At 38.1% G+C, this 19,204-nt stretch overlaps 1 protein-coding gene and 1 long non-coding RNA gene across 2 annotated transcripts in view; one reads left to right on the forward strand and one right to left on the reverse strand.

The window, feature by feature from the left end:
* Positions 1-19,204, reverse strand: part of LOC138404084 (uncharacterized) — a 304,112-nt gene that overhangs the window by 151,230 nt on the left and 133,678 nt on the right. The gene's annotated exons all lie outside the window — the stretch shown is intronic.
* Positions 1-19,204, forward strand: part of RhoGEF2 (Rho guanine nucleotide exchange factor 2) — a 213,642-nt gene that overhangs the window by 36,112 nt on the left and 158,326 nt on the right. The window contains exons 2-8 of the mRNA XM_069507274.1: positions 9,900-10,002; positions 10,529-10,672; positions 10,763-10,842; positions 12,515-12,605; positions 13,630-13,736; positions 17,325-17,870; positions 18,975-19,056. Of these exons, the coding sequence (XP_069363375.1) occupies positions 9,903-10,002; positions 10,529-10,672; positions 10,763-10,842; positions 12,515-12,605; positions 13,630-13,736; positions 17,325-17,870; positions 18,975-19,056 (1,150 nt within the window). The 5' untranslated portion in view covers positions 9,900-9,902. The remainder of the gene's footprint in view (positions 1-9,899; positions 10,003-10,528; positions 10,673-10,762; positions 10,843-12,514; positions 12,606-13,629; positions 13,737-17,324; positions 17,871-18,974; positions 19,057-19,204) is intronic.

Consider the following 19,204-nt stretch of genomic DNA (forward strand, 5'->3'; position numbering starts at 1 on the left):
GATACCCGCGACTTCGTTCGCGTGGATTTAGATTTTCAAAAATTTCGTGGAAGCTCTCTGATTTCCTTGGATAAAAAGTAGCCTATGTCACTCTCCAGGTCTACAAATATATCCTTGTAAAAAAACAGGTCAATCCGTTGCTCTGTTGTGAGGTAATCGAAGGACAATCCAACAAACCAACAAAAAATCACTGCCGTATATTGGTAGTGATTAGCTTTTCTTCCCGACTTCGTTCGCGTGATATAATTTATAGCCTCAATAAGTAACTTTTAGTTTAGTATCGCTGGAGTTTTCCTTATTGACATGACTACGGAATCCTACTTTATTCGTGATAGGTCTCACAGTCTCGCACGCATTTAACCAGTTATATTTTATATTTTTAGGGTTCCGTACCTCAAAAGGAAAAACGGAACCTTCATAGGATCACTTTGTTGTCTGTTTGTCGATCTGTCGGTCTGTCAAGAAATCTACAGGGTACTTCTCGTTGACCTAGAATCATGAAATTTGGCAGGTAGGTAGGTCTTATAGCAGACATTCGGGGGAAAATCTGAAAACCGTAAATTTAGGGTTACATCACACAAAAAAAATTAAATTGTGGTCATGAACTAATAGTATTTTCAACTTTCGAAGTGAGATAACTATATCAAGTGGGGTATCATATAAAAGGTCTTCATATGTGTATTCTGAAACAAATTTTTAATTATTTTTAGGCATCATAGTTTTTGAATTATCGTGCAAAATGTCGAAAAAATACAACTGTAGTACGGAACTCTCGTTGCGCGAGATGGACTCGCACTTGGCCGGTTTTTTTATCTCCCCGCAGTTGAAGACCGCAAGGCCGTTATGCCAACTCATTTTTGACGCAACGTGTAAATATGTAAACTGTGCAATGCAATCGTAGTAACCTTACGGGTTATGAAAACATTTGTTTGTTTACTTATTACCGATGCTGCCAATGTTACTGCGTTTCTAGTTGCTTGGATAATTGTTTTAATGATTGTACGCAGGGTCGTTTGGTAGGGTCGCCAATTTTATGGGTTTCCTAGGCCATGTCCTGATTGTTAGGGTCATCTCGTTATCCATTGCTATCAAGATAATTTTATTTTATTAATTACTCGCGACTTCGTCCGCGTGGACTACACAATTTTCAAACCCCTATTTCCCCCCCTTAGGGGTTGAATTTTCAAAAATCCTTTCTTAGCGGATGCCTACGTCATAATAGCTATCTGCATGGCAAATTTCAGCCCGATCCATCCAGTAGTTTGAGCTGTGCGTTGATAGATCAGTCTGTCAGTCAGTCAGTCACCTTTTCTTTTTATATATTTAGACTAGCTTATGCTCGCGACTTCGTCCGCGTGGACTACACAAATTTCAAATCCCGATTTCACTCCCTTATGGGTTGAATTTTCAAAAATCCTTTTTTAGCGGATGCCTACGTCATAATAGCTATCTGCATGCCCAGCCGACCCGAGTTTGAGCTGTGCGTTGATAAAATGATAGAGGCATCAATCACTTTTTCCTTTTATACATTTAGATGTAGTTTCACGTAAACGTGCTCAAAGATTTGATAACTTACATAATACAAATAAGTGTCGCTACTAAATTGCATTAACAGTCGCTTCAGCACCGAATGAAAATACATGATCCCAATTGTCCTGTTTCTCGAATGTTACACATGGTGACTGTATTATAAGACATTACATAGTTTGCTCCAGCTCTGAACGGATGCCTATTGCCTATACTTGATCTGTGGCACGCTGTAGAATGTCGCAAGACCTGCACTAGTCTCGTTATGGACGTGCGCAGTGATATTAGACCATAGACATGTTATGTTCATTACTACATTACGTATTATGTTCATTATACTACATCTACATGACGTATTATGTTCATTATACTACATCTACATGACGTGTTATGTTCATTATATACATCAATAAGTAGACGGATTGACACACTTTTCAAACCTTCGTGGTTTTTTGCTGTGTCTAAATTGGATTTGTTAATCATTCTTTATGTTGGTAATTAAAAAAAAGAAATCTAAATATAAATATAAAAGGAAAAGGTGACTGACTTATCTATCAACGCACAGCTCAAAATTCTGCTAGGTGATTCGCTTACTCAGTGTCTAACACTGAATGATAGCCACCAAGGTTGGTCGGTTCTACATTGCTGCTTCACTGGCAGTGGCGTGCACAGGGTTTGAAGCCAGGGTAGGCACTAGTTAAGTAGGAGCCTGTTCACTTGCAGGTCATAATGAAAAATATGCATTGAGCTATTACAACTGGGGTAAGCAGTGCAATTATGCTTCTATGACCTGCACGCCACTGTTCACTGGGTGAGACTTTTAATATTTTTCGTAGAAAAACTTTAACGGATTAAAAATGAGCTTGGTGTCTTATCATTTAGTGTTAGAGACTTAGGCTGAGATCTATAGAGCGCACTTTGACTTTGCTCAGACTTAAGATTGAGTTAAAACGAGACAGATTTATGTGCGAGATATAGCTCTGTCTCGTTTTAACTTTGTCTTAAGTCTAAGCTAAGTCAAAGTGCGCTCTATAGATCTCACCCTAAGTTAGCGAATCACCCTGCTGATGCTGGACGGGTCGGGCTGAAAGTTGGCATGCAGATAGCTATTATGACGTGATCATCCGCTAAGAAAGGATTTTTGAAAATTCAACCCCTAACGGGGTTAGAGCCTAGAGCCTCAATAGCTCAACGGGTAAAGGCGTGGACTGAAAACCGAAAGGTCGACGGTTCAAACCCCGCCCGTTGCACTATTGTCGTACCTACTCCTAGCACTAGCTTGACGCTTAGTTGGAGAGGAAAGGGGAATATTACTCATTTAACATGGCTAATATTCTTTTTAAAAGAAAAAATTTTTTTTTTTAAGGATTTGAAGTGTAGTTCACGCGGACGCAGTGTATAAAGTATAGATATTACTTATTTATTGTAAGAGGGTATATATGTGTGTGTTGTATTGTAGGTACGTGTGTGTCTATGTAAAGTAAAGTAAAAGTAAAGTAAAATATGCTTTATTGTACACCAAAACAAAAACAATAGACATATATAACAAATACAGCATGTACAATAGGCGGCCTTATCGCTAAAATAGCGATTTCTTCCAGGCAACCTTAGGGTAGAGGAGGTATGTAATATACAAGTATCTTTTTTTAAATAGGGATAGCGAGCAAACGATCAGGCGGGTCGCCTGATGTTAAGTGATTACCGCCGCCCATGAACATTTGCAGCACCAGAGGAACCGCCGATGCGTTGCCGGCCTTTTAGGAATTTGTTGGTCCGCCCCTTGAATAACCCCAATCTATGATCTTAAATAGGTGAAAAGTTATTTAAGAAGTTAAAGGAAAGCACGTGAATGTGCGATCGTGATAGGTTAAAGCAATATTGTGTGAGGCAGCAACTAGGGGTGGTTAAATTTAGCTTAGCCTAGATAATATACTTAGCTTTCCACCCTTAATGCTTATTGCCTTTGTTCCGAGCCTATTTTGCGCCATTACCTTCGTAAATGCCAGTTTATTATTAGTTACTAGAGCTTACAGAAGAAATATTGAAGCAGACGTGTTTAAATCCTAATTCTACTTTGCATGAAAGTTTAAATATGAAAGTTCGGATGTTTGTTACTCCTTCATGCCATTATGACTGAACCGATTTGGCCTTTTGAAACGGAGATAGCTTATACCTGAATTGGGTATTTTACTACTTTTGAATTTGATAAATATTATTACTTTATTATAAACTAGGATAAAAATAATGACGTAGGTACGCTGAAAGAAATATTAAAATCCAACAAAGATTTACAAAGTTACAGGCATTTTAATTTTGGAGTGGGAGGGTCTCCTATCCCTTTCTCGCAAAACGAAAATTTGTATGAAACCGCACGAAGCTACTATGGCATTAGTCAAAATGACGTCATAATTCTATATCGCTATCTCTGTCTAATCAGAAATATTTAAATGCTTAATAACTTTTTTATTATTTGATCGATTTAATTAGTTTTTTTCAGTTTACGTCATTATTTTTATCCTAGTTTATAATAAAGTAATAAAAAAAATCGAGTAAAATACCCAATTAAGAAATCCCCAATCGGACAGTATTCTTTTATATGTTACTAGCTTATGCTCGCGACTTCGTCCGCGTGGCCTACATAATTTTCAAACCCCTATTTCACCCCCTTAGGGGTTGAATTTTCAAAAATCCTTTCTTAGCGGATGCCTACGTCGTAATAGCTATCTGCATGCCAATTTCAGCCCGATCCGTCCAGTAGTTTGAGCTGTGCGTTGATAGATCAGTCAGTCAGTCACCTTATTCATTTATATATTTAGATATTAATTGACTCGCACGGGGAGTTTATACCTATTTCATACACATACTTTACATTTACTTGTACAAAACTTTCTCGTGAAAAAGTGTGATCCTAGAGCGATTCCATTAATAAAACGATAAAAATGATTATAGTCGGTGCGTTTAATGTGTGTCGACCTTTACAGGCGTCGACCTGGTTATTTATACTCGTCGAATAGTATCGCAGAGTAAAAACACATGAATATAAATATTCTCTTTTCTACGTGTTTTATTGGCGCAACTTCCTTCGCTCTGTACCTAAATTACATCAAGTAGAGCTAGTCTATACATTCAGTATAATAATTCCTCTTTATTCCCTCACCGCATGACCGCAACTTCGTCCGCTTGGATTTAGGTTTTTGAAATCCCGTGGGAAACTCTTTGATATTCCGGGACAAAAAGTACCCTATGTCACCCTCCTTGGGTCTTGAAACGCAAAAAATCACGCCCATCTCTTGTTCCGTTGTGGCGTTATTGAAGAACAAATCAACAAGCGAACTCATAATGTGGGTATCTACGGTGTTGGATCTTTATCACCAAGGCACGAAGATTTCATATTGTTTCTTCTTAATAATAAAAGGAAAAGGTGACTGACTGACCGATCTATCAAAGCACAGCATAAACTACTGGACGGTTCGGGCTGAAATTTGACATGCAGATAGCTATTATGACATCCGCTAAGAAAGGATTTTTGAAAATTCAACCCCTAATGGCGATAACACACTGCATCACTGCACTATATTTATACAAGCATTTCATACAATCTCCCATACTAAGCTAGCGTTTTGACAATTGATAAAAAGTCGCTGATTTCACTAGCAGTCATCACCCCTATTCCTCTAACTGCCGTACTCAGAGTAACTAATCGTTACTTAAGATTGAGTTAAAGCGAAACAGATGTATGTGAGAGATCTAGCTTTGTCTCGTTTTAACTAAACTTAAGTAACGATTAAGCGACTCTGAGTACGGCAGTAACTTACGTTAGTGTACCTAATAATACAACAACCTACATAATAATTCAATGCTTCTAAGCAATCTCATCTTAAGTAGTTACCCAGTGCCGATAACTAGTAGAATAGTTAATTTATTTGATATCGAAGCCATTGATAGGTATAAATACCAAAGTGCATTCCTCGCTCCGGGAGCAAAGGCAAATTAATTGACGTTAAGCTGATTAGATGTTTCGGATTTAGATCGTTATATTAATGAATTGCTTGCACACACTATTTCTATAGGGTATACATTAGAAGGCAAGTAAACAACATTACATACTAAAACATAATCGTACAAGATTGTATGAACTTTTTAATGTTTTGGGTTTCGTCTTTCAAAAGGAAAAAAAGGAACCCTTGTAGGATCACTTTGTTGTCTGTCTGTCGTGTCTGTTCGTAAAGGACTTTAGGTGTCAAATCAAATTTCCATCAAAGTACCACTATATACAACTTTTTCCCCCTTGGTTTGTATATTTTATAATTTTTAAGAAAACCTACAAAAATACAAAAAATACCTAAAAAAAATATGCAAAACAATAAAGAAAATTAAATTTTTATATGTTTGAGATTTTAAAATATAAAACGTTAAATAATATGGTCTAAACATTATTTTAAAATGCCGCCGCGCTGTCTTGTGTACGTTTCATCGCCGCGTGCGTTCGTGACGATTTTATTTTAACACGTTTGTTTTTCATTTAATCCAAACTTTCGTAAAGAAACTTCGCTTCAAAAATCATAATCAATCGCTTTATCATCATCGTGGCGCTAGCACGTGTGTGTGGACAGCGCTTTAGTGTAGCGTCTGTCAGCGCTTCCCTGTCCACCTCCAGCGTGAGTTATGGTGCGATCTATTTTGGCGACTGATTCGACGACGCACGAGATTCTGAGATAATAAGGCGCTTTTGGCACATTCGCACGAGGAATTTGGACAATTTCATCTATTTCGACTGTCGAACTGGAAAATATTTTATTTGGGACGTTTTTATAGTAGGTTCATAGTACGTACCTAGACCTACAAATCAATCTTCAAGCATATTTTCGTTTCGTTATTTAACACTAGCCGATGCCCGCGACTTCGTCCGCGTGGAATTAGGTTTTTAAAAATCCCGTGGGAACTCTTTGATTTTCCGGGATAAAAAGTAGCGTATGTCACTCTCCAAGTCTTTATTTATACCCATGCAATAAATCACGTCAATCTGTTGCACTGTTGCGACGTGATTCAAGGACAAACCAACAAACAAAAACACGTTTGCGTTTATAATAAGGGTACTGATTAATCTTTTGGTTCATTGTATATTATAGATTTCCGCAAAGTAACGCCTGCTTCTATTCAAATATAATTATTGCAAGTGCAAAAGTGAGGATGCGCTTTATTTAGGTGCTTGCACAATAGCTCCGCATTGCGGTTTTCCTATCCGGATATTACGACGCGGCTCCTGTCTAGACAGAGTGAGAAAAATATAATAATAATAATAATAAGTGCAGTGCAGTGGCTGCGCTTTGGTGACCTCTTCGGGGAAACCGAGGGTTTTGTCTGTGCGATACAAGATCAGGTGGTCAAGACGCGGAACTACCGAAAGTACATTCTGAAGGATGGCACTCACGACATCTGTCGAGCTTGTCGCCATCCCGGCGAGTCACTCAGACATGTGCTTTCGGGATGCTCAGCGCTTGCCAACACTGAGTATCTGCACAGACACAACCAAGCAGCCAAAATCCTTCACCAAGAGCTTGCTCTGAAGTACGGTCTCCTGGATGAGAGGCTGCCGTATTACAAGTACACACCGGTGCCGGTACTCGAGCGCGACGGAGTCCGGCTCTATTGGGACCGGTCCATCATCACGGACAGGACTATTCTAGCGAATAAGCCTGACATCGTGGTGGTGGACCGGGCACAGTCGAGGGTGTTTTTGGTGGACATCACCATTCCGTATGACGAGAACCTCGTGAGAGCTGAGACGGAGAAAAAGCGCAAGTATCTCGATCTGGCTCACGAGGTTTCCGACATGTGGCATGTGGAGTCCACTGAAATCATCCCAATCGTCATATCTGCGAATGGGTTGATCCCAGTCAGCCTCGCTCACCATCTGAGGCGACTGGGGTTCTGTGGCAGTTCGCTCGCAGCCAGGATGCAAAAAGCGGTCTTGCTGGACTCGGCTAGGATAGTCCGCCGATTTCTTCACCTGTCGCCCTGACCCCCGGCCGTTTGGTCTCCCCTGCCGGGGTGTAATCCTCCGCCCGGTACAAATATGTATGTATGTAATGTTTATGTAGGTTTATTTATTTTTGTGTATGTAAGTATATTATAAACTTTTTTGGCTTTTATATGTATCTATTTTGTACACGGGCGTGAGAGCAAATAATATATAATAATAATATATTTATTTATTCAAAAATGTTGTACAATACAAAGACTCCTTAAAACTAGGTAGAAACAATAAAAATATGAAAACCTGAAGGAGTGCTTTGGCGTCCGTGCTAGGTAAACCTGTGTTACGGGCGCCGCAGCCTTCCCTTGGATCCATCGATTAATATGGAGTACAAATTTAAATTTAAATTTAGGCTATTTTAGTAACAATATAGGTACAATAGCTTTGAGAGTGTGAGCTTGCGACCACTAAGCATAATTATGTTTTGCATAAGTATATGTTTTGTTTTATTCAACATAATTACTACCATTATTATAAAAGCGAAAGTGTGATTGTTTGTTGGTTTGTTGGTTTACCCTTCAATCACATCGCAAGGGAGCAACGCATTGACGTGATTTTTTGCACGAGTACCTATAGTTAAAGACGTGGAGAGTGGCATAGGCTACTTTTTACCCAGGGAAATCGAAAAGTTTTCACGGGATTTTTGGAACCCTCCATAATTGCAATTGCATAAATAAGGATGCGCTTTATTTAGCTGCTTGCACAATAGCTCCGCATTGCGGTTTTCCTATCCGGATATTACGACGCGACTCCGGTCCAGACAGACTCACAGAGTGAGAAAAATATACAATAGCTTTGAGAGTGTGAGCTTGCGACCACTAAGCATAATATGTTTTGCATAAGTACCTATATGTTTTGTTTTATTCAACATAATTACTACCATTATTATAAAAGCGAAAGTGTGATTGTTTGTTGGTTTGTGTTGTGGGTTTGTTGGTTTTACCCTTCAATCACATCGCAAGGGAGCAACGGATTGACGTGATGTTTTGCGGGTATAGTTAAAGACGCGGAGAGTGGCATAGGCTACTTTTTATCCAGGGAAATCAAAGAGTTTCCACGGGATTTAAAAAAAAACATAATTCCACGCGGACGATGTTGCGAGCATCAGCTAGTAAATAATAAATGTCCAGCTGTGGACGTCTATCGGTTGATAGTGATGATGACGAAGTTATTAGGCATTTATTGGAAAATAAAACGCACGTGATAAAATTGTAATTCGGCGAGTGCTTAATTGTTCCACAAATGCAGAAAATACTGCGAGTTAACTCTACTGTACGTGACAATTTACAAATTACGAAACATTTTTTATTGATACACATTGAACCATTCATAAATTCATACTAATCATTATCCATCACTACATACTTTCAGGTCTTTATCTATACCCATGTAAAAAATCACGTCAATCCGTTGCGACATGATTGAAGGACAGACCAACAAACCAATAAACCAACAAACAAACACACTTTCACATTTATAATAAGGGTAGGTACTGATTATAATAAGGGTACTGACTTGATTATACGTACTGATTATAATAAGGGTACTGACTTGATCATACGTACTGATTATAATAAAGGTACTGACTTGATCATACTTGCGATTTCGTCCGCATGGATTTGGGTTTTAAAAATCCCGTGGGAACCCTTTGATATCTTTGATATTCCGGTACCTATAAAAAGTAACCTAAGTAAGAAGTATGTCCTTCCCCGGGATGCAAGCTAACCTGTACCAAACATCAAAATCGGTTAAACTGTTGGACCGTGAAAAGCTAGCAGACAGACAGACACACTTTCACAAATATAATATTAGTAGAGATTTAATTAGAACGGACATATAGACCAATTACACTGACATAAGTCTCTTGTAGGGACTTACACACGCCACGGTCTTGCGCCGCCGTCATCCAGCGGCTCCCTGCGACTCGTTTGGTGTCGTTATCAATAACTTACATTTATATACATATTAATAATAATAAAATAAATAATTAATAAATAATCATTTATTTGTAATAGTACATTACTGTCAAGGTACAAGTTTAATTTTCGTGTAATTAATATAGCGACAATCGCTATAACAACAATTATTAAAAATACACAGACGCGAGACGGTGAAAACATCTGTACCTATAACGATTCACGAAATACACTTAACTGACGCCCGCTGACAGACGGACGGACGGACAGCGGAGGCTTAGGAATAGTAGGGTCCCGTTGGGGTACGGAATCTTAAAAAGCTATTATTTTATTATATTCTGATATTTGACAAACATGTTTGACCGTTTACGAGGCACTTAAGAAGAAGCTCCAATCAACGAATGTTACCTTTTTTGCAGGTGATGCTGGGCGGGGCGGGCGGGGCGGTGTCGCCTTCGGGCGAAGATCTGCTCACCGTCACCGTCGTCAGGGACGAACACGGATATGGGATGAAGGTTTCAGGTATATTGTCTAAATATGTAAAAGGAAAAGGTTACTGACTGACTGATCTATCAACGCACAACTCAAACTACTGGACGGATCGGGTTGAAATTTGGCATGTAGATAGCTATTATGACGTAGACATCTGCTAAGAATGGATTTTTGGAAAATAAAACCCCTAAGGGGGTAAAATAAAGGTTTGAAATTTGTGTAGTCCACGCGGACCAAGTCGCGGGAGTAAGCTTTAAACGATTTTGATGTAATTCTGTGTAGAAATAATTTGCATTCTGAGGACGGACATAGGTTACTTTTATCCCGGAAAATGAAAGAGTTCCCATGGAATTTTTAAAAACCTAATTCCACGCGGACGAAGTCGCGGGCACCAGCTATTCTTGAATAAGAATATAGAAAGTTGAAATATGAAAGGATTACTATAAAACGTAGTAAACCTTACCAAAGTAATAAAGTAATCGATTGCAAAAGCAGACAGACAAACAAATTGACAAGAAAAACGTGTTGATAAAACACAAAATGTGCAACATTGCAGGTGACAACCCGGTGTATGTCCAATCGGTAAAAGAACATGGCGCCGCGTGGCGCGCCGGCCTGCGATCTGGCGACAGGATCCTCAGGGTGGATTCTATACCAGTACACCAACATACGCATCAGCAAGTCGTGCATATGATACGAGGTGAGCCATGATGATTCCTCATCTCTTTAGCAGGAGAAGTTATCTTCTAGGTATCATAAAAACTGAAAGTTGTATTTGTTCATGTTTCAGCCAACCCCAGCACCGTTTTAACAGTACAACAGAACAGTTCGCGCCACAAAACGCCCATCACCGCCCCTGTCCCAGTAAATGTAAGTACCAAATATGTAATAAAAAGTTCAATGAACCAAAAGCTTAATTTGCTGTAATCCGCTGAAACAAGTCGAATCTGTATGGTGCAACATGCAGCATGCGAAATGCACCGCCCGCCCTCCCACTGCTAAACATGCAGAATGAATCTGCATGCTGCATGTTGCACCATACAGATTCGACTTGTTTCAGCGGATTATAGCAAATTAAGCTTTTGGTTCATTGTATATCATGGACTTCCGCAAAGTAACGCCTGCTTCTATACATATTATAATAAAAAGTTAGCTCGGCCGCAAACATGAAGGGCGTCGGCTCACCGCATTTATTTAGACAGACAAAAATTTTAAAATGTGTGATTCAGTTTTGATACAGTTAAAATAACCATCTGAGCCTAATATGCGATAGTTATATCGATATGACAGATAGACACTTCAATTTTATTTATTAGTATAGATTGGTTGTATGTATTTATTTTAGAACTTTTTGTTATTTTTTGCTGTTTTTTATCATTTGCTCAAACGTGAACCCATTTGCATGCGGTTTCTTTTATTAGAAAGTCTATTTAATAGAGATGGTCCTCAGCTATGATAAAAATCTGTCCAACGGGTCGAGGATTCTCAGCCTGCGTAGGGATCTATAATTAATATTTAAATATTAGTTGCACTGGTCTTATGAACTCGATCCCGACAACAATGCAATATTATGGAAACCTCGAACTATCAGGATTGATTTAACTTTTTGCTTTACACTTAAAATTATAAATGCGAAAGTCTGTTTGTTTGTTGGTTTGTTCTTCAATCACGTTGCAAAAGAGCAACGGATTGACGTGATTTTTAAAGAGGAAACGGATGGAGAGGGCATAGGCTACTTTTTATACCAGGTTTATATTTAGATAGCTCAACCGGTATAGGAGTGGATTGGAAACCGAAAGGTCGACGGTTCAAACCCCGCCCGTTGCACTATTGTCCTACCTACTCCTAGCAGAAGCCTGACGCTTAATTGGAGAGGAAAGGGGAATATTAGTCATTTAACATGGCTAATATTCTTATAAAAAAAAAGTTCCCACGAACTATATATATATATAAAAGGAAAAGGTGACTGACTGACTGACTGACTGACTGACTGACTGACTGACTGATCTATCAACGCACAGCTCAAACTACTGGACGGATCAGGCTGAAATTTGGCATGCAGATAGCTATTATGACGTAGGCATCCGCTAAGAAAGGATTTTTGAAAATTCAACTCCTAAGGGGGTGAAATAGGGTTTTGAAATTTTGTAGTCCACGCGGACGAAGTCGCGAGCATAAGCTAGTATTCTTATAAAAAAAAAAGTTCCCACGAACTTTTAAAAACCTAAACGTAGTCGCGGGCATCAGTTCGTACATAATATTTGTGTGCATAATATCTGTCCCGGCTGTACTCACGTGATTAGTCGACGTTAGTCCGACAAGTTTCGAACCCAGCCGGGGTCCTTTTTCAAGGGAGTCAGTTCGCGCACGCGCCGCGGTTTTGACCGAAAACCGCGGCGCGTGCGCGAAACTTGTCGGGCTAAGGTCGACTAATCACGTGAGTACAGCCGGGACAGATATTTATAATGGAAATCACTCACGGTAGTTTAAACGCTAAAATATTTGTATGATTCAGCAATAATTTTGCTTTGTATAATTTCAGTCGGAGAAGCAGCGTCAGTTGGAGGTGTCAAAAGCTCACACTGTCCGATTGATGCTGGAACAGGAACAGAAGTACATCAGGGATCTTAGAAGTGAGTTAAAGATATTTGACTATGGCAATGGAGAAATTATACACGAGGTGGACGGACGACATCAGACGAGTAGCCGGGAGCCGCTGGATTCAGGCGGCGCAAGACCGTGGCGTGTGGAAGTCTCCACAAGAGACCTATGTCCAGCAGTGGACGTCTATTGGTTGATGATGATGATGAATGGAGAAATTTTGTGTTATATTTCTACACTAGATAATGCCCGCGACTTCGGACCGCGTGGATTTAGGTTTTTAAAAATCCCGTCGCAACTCTTTGATTTTCCGGGATAAAAAGTAGTCCTATGTCACTCTCCAGGTCTTCATCTATACCTATGCAAAAAATCACGTCAATCTGTTACACATTTGCAACGTGATTGAAGGACAAACCAACAAAATAAACCAACAAACCAACAAACACACTTTCGCATTTATAATAAAGGTACTGATGAGTTAAAGATATTTGAATATGGTAATGGAGCAATTTTGTGTTATATTTCTACCCCGTTCTCTATTGGGACCCCGACGTCCACCTTCACAACCGAACTTCTGATTTTATTTCACTTGTACCTTATCGGTTTTTACGTGACAATGGCGCCGATTCTGTTGTTTTTATCTAAACTGAATTTAGAGTATCTGAATCTTTTTTTAAATATTGCTCTAAAAAGGACAGAATATGAATTTTACATTTAAAGACTCTAAAGTTTAGAGCACTCTACAAATTTAAACAATAGGCGCGTGACTGGCACCTAAAGTCACGAGGTTTGATAGCTCTAAATTAAATTTAAAAATGTCAAACTGTGTCTGTACTTTTCATATTACATTAGTAAGAAGAGGATGCGAATACTCTAAAATTTTGGTGTGCTCAGAATCAGTACCATTCATTGTATTTAATTGGAACCCTAAATCGCTTGATGAAACAACTTTGCCGGTATGCTGATAGCTAGCGAAGGCCGAAGCCACCAGACTAGCTCACCGCTGCACTATGGAGGTCGTAAAACGATTACTAAGAAAATCGTATTTTTTTCCAGATGAACTTCTAAAAGTGCCAGATGTCAGAAAGCAAGCGCAGCTAGAATCAGCAGAACAGAGGTGTTCCACTCTACAGCATGAGATTGACACCATCATCGCGTCACAGGTGAATATGTACCTTAGCATCACTGATATAGGCACTAGTTTTACTTGACTAGTTGTTGTTACTTGTTACATGTAGTTTACATTGATTGGTAATGTTGGTTCGGATTGATAATGTAGTAATTTTCATTTTTAGGGTTCCGTACCTCAAAAGGAAAAACGGAACCCTTATAGGATCACTTTGTTGTCTGTCTGTCAAGAATCCTACAGGGTACTTCCCGTTAACCTAGAATCATGAAATTTGGCAGGTAGGTAGGTCTTATAACTGACATTCGGGGAAAAATCTGAAAACCGTGAATTTGTGGTCACATCACACAAAAAAATTAAATTGTGGTCATGAACTAATAATTAGTATTTTCAATTTTCGAAGTAAGATAACTATATCAAGTGGGGTATCATATGAAAGGTCTTCACCTGTACATTCTAAAACAAATTTTTATTTATTTTTATGCATCATAGTTTTTGAATTATCGTTCAAAATGTCGAAAAAATACGACTGTATTACGGAACCGTCGTTGCGCGAGCCTGACTCGCACTTGGCGGGTTTTTCTAAATCCAATACCCTCCAAGCGGTGATAGCCTGGTGGTTAAAACGACGGCCTTCCAGTCGGGGGATCTGGGGCTCGATTCCTGGCATGCACTTCTAACTTCTCAGAGTTATGTGTGTTTTAAGCCTAAACAATTACTTTAACGGTGAACCATCTCTTTAAAGGATATGCCAACACGTGGCGGGCGCGAGCGTGAGCTGAAGCATGAGCTGCTTCATATAAAATGATGTTTGAGTCCGTGCCTCGTCCGCGCCTCGTACGTGGCACGGCCCGCGTCCGCCACGTGTTGGTATAGATCATCCCTTATTATGCTATACTATATATTTATCTGTAATTTGTCGATAAGTTATTTAGCAAAAAGTTTTTTTTTCATGTACCAAAATTGTAGTTACAAAATAATAATGAATTAACATTGTTATTTGTTAAAATAATGCCATACAATTTACGACAAACAACACCGTTGCTAAGTTATCATCGACAGATTATTAGAAAGATAGATATAGATTTGTATTATTTGATAGATTGGATAGATTGATTATTCATTCTTGCCGCAACCCGCTCAAGTTAGCTAAAAAAGTAGTTTGTACATGTTATCAATCCACCAACATACAATCTCAAAATGCAGACACACGTCATATAGTTCAAACTACATTCATTAGCTCAAATGAAATCATTACATCAAGTACATAATTGCTCACTTCTAATTAATTTTGTCACTTGCAAAGCGCAGTTGTCAATGTGTTGCAGCAATTGTTTAGTTTTTTTTTCTTCATATTTTCATCATTTTGTGATTTGATTGTTTTTCTTTATTGCGTCAGTGTGGCCTGTGGTTTAGATATCTATATTAAGTATGTACAGTTTTATAAATAGTTAAACTAAGACCCTCATGCAGTTGACCAGTTCAATATAAAATCAAAATTTATATTCTAAAATAAAAATAAAATAAAGATTAAAAAAATACAATATTAATGTACCTATTACCGTCTAATATTTCTATCTTTATTTTTGATTCACACTGCGATGCTGCATCAACCAATAAAAATTCCTGGTTGTAACGTTTTAAAAAAAGTTTGTTCTCAGATTACTTTATTATAGTTCACGAGAAATAAAATAAGGTCCTTCGGAAAGGTCCTAATTCAAAAGGGGGTCACTTATCGTCATAAACAGTTTTAATATAGAACCAGCCCTTAAATTGTAAAACAAATCAATTGCTCGCGCTACGCGCTACGAATTAAAGAAAACTAAAGATTTCATTTAAAAATTAAATTAAAAAAAAGTTTCTTCTCGGATTACTTAGATTAATAGACAAATGGTTTATGTCCTGTTTACCGACCGTGAGTATTTTTGTTCCAGTTACAACTTTGCTTAAAAATTATCCTGAACCCCCAAACTAGGTTAACCCGTGTCATGTGTATGACCGTTTCGGGTTAGAATGTTTTTTTTCTAACTGACTGCATACAATTAAAGCATATATTTAAATTAAGCAGTTTCATAATATACTATCTAAACCACAAATATATACCGGCAAACAACTTGATTATTGACGCGTTTGGCTGAAGAATGGCGGGTGCACGCAATTGGTTGATTAGTCGCCGCGGGTGCACGCCATTGGTTGACCTAACTGGATGTTGCTAACTGGATTCGTCAACATTCTCCCATTATACCGCTTGGTGTTCAAGTTGTATGCCGAGCACTGTAAGGTTGAAATCTATTGATCGCACTTCGACTATGCTTAGACTTCAGTTTCAGTTAACACGAGACAGATTTAGGCCAGATAACGCTTTCTCGTTTTAATAGCGGTCAAAGTGCGCTCTATATGTCTCAGCCTAAAAAGGCGAAAATAAATTTGTGTAATATACAAATTTATTTGTTTATATATACCAGTGTCAATTATAATAAGGTGCAATTCATAAAATATACTGGTAATAATAATGATTAATATGACTTAAATAAAAATAATTATCACTAACTATTGCTGGGGACTATAACTGGGAATAATATCTTTGCGTTTGTCTATTTGTCTGCTTCTATGCATGTTTGTTTTGTCACTATTTTCATGTTTTCTATATATTGTGGCGTCGTTTTTGTTATTTTGCGGTAGTTGAGTGTTGATTGTTATTGTTATTTATTGTAATATAAATATTTACATGACTTGTTATGTATGAAGCCATTGATGTAAAGTGTATCTCCTTGAAATGTAAATCACTATTTTTAATTCACATTGAGTTATTTTCTCTTGAAACAAGATAATGTGAAAATATAAATAGAGATGATGATTTCAAATATTATATTATTTCATCATAATATTAAGTATATTTGGGATAAAATTATGTTGAAATTTCTTCATAGATTCCAGATTAAAAATGCATAGAAACAGATAATTTGACCAATATATTGTAATATTTACTACGTTAGCTTTTTGTAATTCATTTTCGCCTCGCTGTAAAAGGTATTAGTATTTTAGAGTGATTTTTTACATGATTGAATGGAGATTTAACAAGAAACATAATGCCTAAAAGATTAAATTTATTTTGAGATTTTAATATATTACTTTAATCCATACTAATATTATAAATGCGAAAGGTCTGTCTGTCTGCTCTCTTCACGGCTCAACCTTGCATCCCGGGGAAGGACATAGGCTACTTTTTATCCCGGAAAATTTAAGGGTTCCCACAGGATTTTTAAAAACCTAAATCCACGCGTACGAAGACGCGGGCATCAGCTAGTTATTATATATAGAGAAGAAGATATACCAAATAGAACAGCTGTTTTGAAATTATAACTTTAAAAAGTTCGCAGCTAGTATTTTAATAGAAAAGATCTGGGTAACTTTTAACTTTCTAAGTAGTGCACTCGAGCCTAAATAAGGTTTTCTTGAATTTTTTTAAAAAGATTTGAATTATACACTGGAAAAAATCTCCCTTCATATCAAAAGTCAAAACACATATTAAAGGAAACCAACTTAACCTCCGAATTCATTGGTGGCTCATACAGTAAGTACCATTCCTTTAGTATGTGTTAAAAAAGTAACCCACCCATTCTAGCCGGAAGCAGTGGCCCCTTCAACGCCAAAACTAGCGCGAGCAAAAGACGGCCTTCAAAACACGGGGTTCCTTAGCGGGCTACCACGGTCCCTTAGCAACCTAACCGGGCAAAGCCTTAGAAACCTACGTCAAGCGAGACAGAAACAAGAAACCGCCCCGTTAGTCCGACAGAATTCAGATGAAACCAACAACAAACGACGCCACGTACACAATAATACAGTGCCAATGGTTCCCACAACTTGTCTGGATAACACCCCGCCTCCTTTACCACCGAGATCTATAGAACGACCACCGAAGAGGATACCTCTAAGTCCGAACAGTCCACCAATAAACCCACTCGCAATGCAGAAACCCTGTACTTCATCACCACATAAGCAATACTACAAGAAGCCATATCCAATGCACCAATCAATGCCACCGTATAGAGAGGAGAAGTTCAGGAGATCCTCGCATTCCTTGGACGGGGAGTTGGAAGGACCTCAACCCAATTCGATTGCGATGCAAATGAACTATCCCTTGGTTAACGTACCTCCGCCTCCATTGCAGGTTAGTTCAACACTGGAATTCAAAGTCAAGGTAGGGGCTTCTTTAGGTGACCATTCAGACGACATACATACCTTAATGCATACCATAAAGGTTGAATATGACACATGTCATCTGAATGACCCCCTAAATAAGCCTCTTTCTAAGCTATGAACTCCAATGAAAGTTTTGTGATTGAGCCTTGATAAGGCCAGGGAAGTAGAGCCAAGCCTTTTTGGTCACAACCTAAACTCAGCTTTATGCGTGTTGATATAGGGTTGAAAGCAAAACGTGGGAGACTATGCCAAAGTAAATAAAGGTTATTTGAGTAGTTATCAAGAAAGAGCCTGCGGTTCGGTTCTATTCCACTCTGCCGGTATGCGTTGCGCTTTACATGATAAGTTTTGCTGCCATTTGTCTTAGCAACATTGTTATTTTAAATTACTATAAGTAAAATTACTTCTTGGGCTCAATCACTAAACTTTTTTAGTTCAAGTTATTGAAAGTTTCTAGAAATATCTTCGTGTATATTTCTAGAAAATTTTTATTTTAAGATTTTTTTCTCATCACTCATTAGAATCACTTTTCATTTGATTTTTCGTCGCTACAGCTTTTCTTGAGTTTAATTTAGCTAAAACTTTAGTACACCCTTTGCTAACATAGAATAGAACTAATAAAAAAATCCCAAAATACTATCATGACTATTTCAGTACTATATTTTTAAATTTTACAATACATGTTGAAATTTTCATGGAAATTCATTAAATCTAGTATAAAATGTGTCTAACAATTTCTGTGTTTGTCTCGACTGCCTATTGTAATTTAATTTCTGAAAATAATCCTAACCATTTATATTTGTGACTAACTTAGTACGAGTTTGTTTGTATTTGTCCCCCTTTTTGCAAACTAATCTTCAAAACTACAGGAACATGTTTGCCCGCTTTTACAATGAAAATAATAAAAAATGTACAGTGTACTTTACAGTGATTCCTACCAATTACAATCTGGGTACCAGCGATCTGTAAGTGCGAGCGAAACAGACAGATAACTCGACGACTCAGTTTAAAATGCGTCGCCTATAGTAAAGTGAAATAATTAAACAATGAATGTTATATTGTTCTTGTACAGACTGACAATCGAAGCGGAGTCCCAGTGCTTCACGTCCGGAGTCAGTCGTCCCCTGAACATTTAGACCATGAGTTACCAAGAAGTAAGTATATTTTGTACTTCATCATCATGATCAACCCATGACCCGCTCACTAAAGCTAAGATCTGTAGAGCGCACTTTGACTTAGCTCAGACTTAAGATTGAGTTAAAACGAGACAGATTTATGTGAGAGATATATATCTGTCTCGTT

The sequence above is a fragment of the Maniola hyperantus genome, chromosome 25, assembly GCF_902806685.2.
Source record: "Maniola hyperantus chromosome 25, iAphHyp1.2, whole genome shotgun sequence".
Lineage (NCBI taxonomy): Eukaryota > Metazoa > Arthropoda > Insecta > Lepidoptera > Nymphalidae > Maniola > Maniola hyperantus.